Below are 2,910 nucleotides of genomic sequence, written 5' to 3'. Positions count from 1 at the left end.
TGAGCCAGAAAAAGCCCTTCCTTCCAAAGCTGTCAGAGCAAGAGAGCAGTAACTAATACAGTAGTCCTGCGTTCACTCATCCGTTGTTCTTGTTTCGCGTTGGCTTAGAAGAATTCAGGAACTTTTAAAGCTAGTGACTCAAACAAGCTGATCGCTAAACTGGGGGCTTGCTTAGGTGCTCCATGCCACGTCCTCCTCCTTGCTCTGATTCCTACTGATAAGGAGCCCTGAGATACAGGGGGAGGACCACTCAGTCCCCTCTTCTGGCAGGTGTTGGCCATCCCCTTCCCTAACATCAGGTGAGGTAGGAAGAGTGGTCACTAAGTAACTACACACAGAGACAGGTAAGGCCTCACTGACACAGAAGAGACAAGGCAAGGTTCGCTCAACCTCCCTCCCCTTCAGCACTACTGCGGCTGCGTTAGAGGTCGCGGCCCCCTCTTAAGATGGCGAGTGCTGCCTCAGCAGCCTCCTGCCCTCCCTCATCATGGTTGCGACCGGACCCGCCTCCCTGAGCTCCGCAGTCATGTGACCCGCACAATGGCTGACAGCCCACTCGAGGCTTCCCGGCAACGCCGAGCGAAAGCCATGACCCTCGCCGCGGGCTCGGCGGGCCGTGTCGCTGTGCACTTGCTGTTGTGCACGCTGCTGGCGCCCGGGGGCGCGTACGTGCTCGACGACTCGGACGGGCTGGGCTTGGAGTTCCAAGGCATCGGCGCGATCAGCGGCGGCGGGGTGAGCGCGGAGGAGAGGAAGCGCGGGAGCGCGGGGAACGCCGGCCGCCGGGTCACACAAGCCCCCTGGCGTTGCCGGGAGAGGGCAGTCGCCCTCAGGGCCGACCTCGCGGCACCTGTAAGATGAGCCCAGGCAGGCAGTGAAGCTGAGGCTTGGGACACTCGGGGCTCAAGGGCTCAGGTGCTCTGGGCGACAGGTCCCAGTGGGTGGGGCTGTCGGGAAAGGGCAGCGAGCCGAGGAGGACGCCCCAGCGGGTTGCCAGAGAGGTTCTCTTGCCCCTAGGGAGGTGGTTGTTGGGGCTAGAGTCGGAAGCCTTAGAACCGGTGCAGAAGAGTCACCAAATGTGCTGGATAAGGTGTAGGGGGGGCGGTATGCAGGCTGTCTCAGGTGCAGAAGTCAGGTTAAAGTGTAGGCTGTGAGTCACCAAGGTTAAAGTCTAGGCGCTGTGTGTGTGTGTGTGAGATGGGATGGGAAATGCTGTCTCAGGTGCAGAAGAGTCACTAGGTATGCTGGTTAAAGTATAGGTTCTTTTGAGAGGTTTCTCCTGATTCAAAGATCTCAGGAGTGGGAAGATGTTTTTTAAAAGTAATTTTAGAGTAAGTTAGGCATACAGCAGAGAGCTCTTATATACCTCATTCCGTGGGGAGCGGAGAGTGGGGACTAATGAGCTAATGCATTTTTTTTTGTGCTATGATTCTCCTTTAAAAAAATAAATAAATGTTTCCTATAAGGCACCAATCCTCCTGATACCTCAATTTGTGGTATTAAACCTAATCTCATAGGTTTTCTTTAGATTTTTTATTCTTATTTAACTCACTTTAAAATAATTAAAACAATCAATTTATAACCAGGTGTTGTACACATGCCTTTAATTCTAGCATTGAGGCGGCAGAGGCAAACAGATCTCTGAATTGGAAGCCACACTAGTCTACATAGTGAGTTCCAGGCCAACCAGGGCTACATATGAGACCCTGTCTCAAAAAGAAAAATCATTTTATAAACTAGAGCAGGAAGTTCTTACCTAATGCAGTAAACACCCAATTATTAGTGTCTTTAAGTGTACTGCAGCACTCATTTTTGGAGCACAGTCAATAATGAGGATGATTGCAATATTATATTTGCATCCCAGTTTAAGCTTTTCTTTTTTGTGGAGCTCTGTTATCTAGCACAGTTTGTGTTTAGATTGCTGTCACTTAATCTGGTATTTATAGGAGAGCATTTTGGAAAGGTACTTAGAATGTGGGCTTATGTTTGTTGAAGCCATTCTGGCCTCTGACATTCACTTCCTATTCGATTTCTCCTTGCTTCAGTTTCTTTTCTTTAACATTTTGGTTGTTAGCCTTAGCCTTTAACAGCTGCTCCAGTTTCTTTTTTTAATCAAAACACCTTATATGCTTGTATGAAATTCTCAATAAATTTTTTTAATTTAAAAAATACTATAAGAAACTATTTATTGAGAATTTTATACATGCATATAAGGTGTTTTGATTAAATCCACGCCCACTCCCTCCCCTTCAACTCTTCTCGTATCTCCCCACTTTTTTCCTGTTTTTTCCTGACAACTTTGTGTACTCTTTTTTTTTTCTTTAAATGGGGCTTTTTGCTGTTCTAACATTTCCTGCTCTGAAGAGGTAACTCTAAAATCTTTTAGAGATTAGATAAGAGCTCCCAAATACTTTTGATATTTTTGGCCTTTGGAACAGAGTATGTTGCTAAGAGGCCCAAGGACATTTTGACTTTTAGCCAAGAAACTGGCTGCTTTTCTTTGGAGTCTTTTAACCCTAACTGTCTAGCCAATTTCTACCTCCTATTCTTATCACACTATCCTCTGAAGAGGTTACCCAAATTGTCAATAGGTAATAGGGATGCAGACCGCTCTGGCTTCTTCCATGCTGAAAAGGGATGCAGGGTGAGGCAACTGGAGTACCCCTTCAGTGGGTCTGTCTAAAAGACTCCCAAATTGCATAACACTTATCCCTGGCGGGGGTGGGGGGGGGAGAAAGTCCTTGAATTCTGAATTGGAGATGTGAAGGAGAAGTAAAGGCAAGAGTAATAAGCATTACAAGTTCTAGACAGGGAACTTGAAAAAACATCAGAGCAGGGCAATTTTCAAATATTCATGAGAGTCCATTGGAATTTCTTGACAAGGGCTTCCAAAAGCATCCCTCTATTGTG

The 2,910-nt window shown here is 47.1% G+C and overlaps 1 protein-coding gene across 1 annotated transcript in view; it reads left to right on the top strand.

Annotated features, from left to right (window-relative positions):
• Positions 1–502: 502 nt before the first annotated feature.
• The window catches only part of Galc (galactosylceramidase), a 64,764-nt gene continuing 62,356 nt past the window's right edge, over positions 503–2,910 (top strand). Inside the window, exon 1 of the mRNA XM_029569876.1 lies at positions 503–735. Within this exon, the coding sequence (XP_029425736.1) occupies positions 541–735 (195 nt within the window). The 5' untranslated portion in view covers positions 503–540. The remainder of the gene's footprint in view (positions 736–2,910) is intronic.

The sequence above is a fragment of the Nannospalax galili genome, unplaced genomic scaffold (assembly GCF_000622305.1).
Source record: "Nannospalax galili isolate Female #2095 unplaced genomic scaffold, S.galili_v1.0 scaffold402, whole genome shotgun sequence".
Taxonomy (NCBI): domain Eukaryota; kingdom Metazoa; phylum Chordata; class Mammalia; order Rodentia; family Spalacidae; genus Nannospalax; species Nannospalax galili.
Note: the sequence above shows the minus strand (reverse complement) of the source record. Positions and strands in the feature narration are given on the sequence as shown.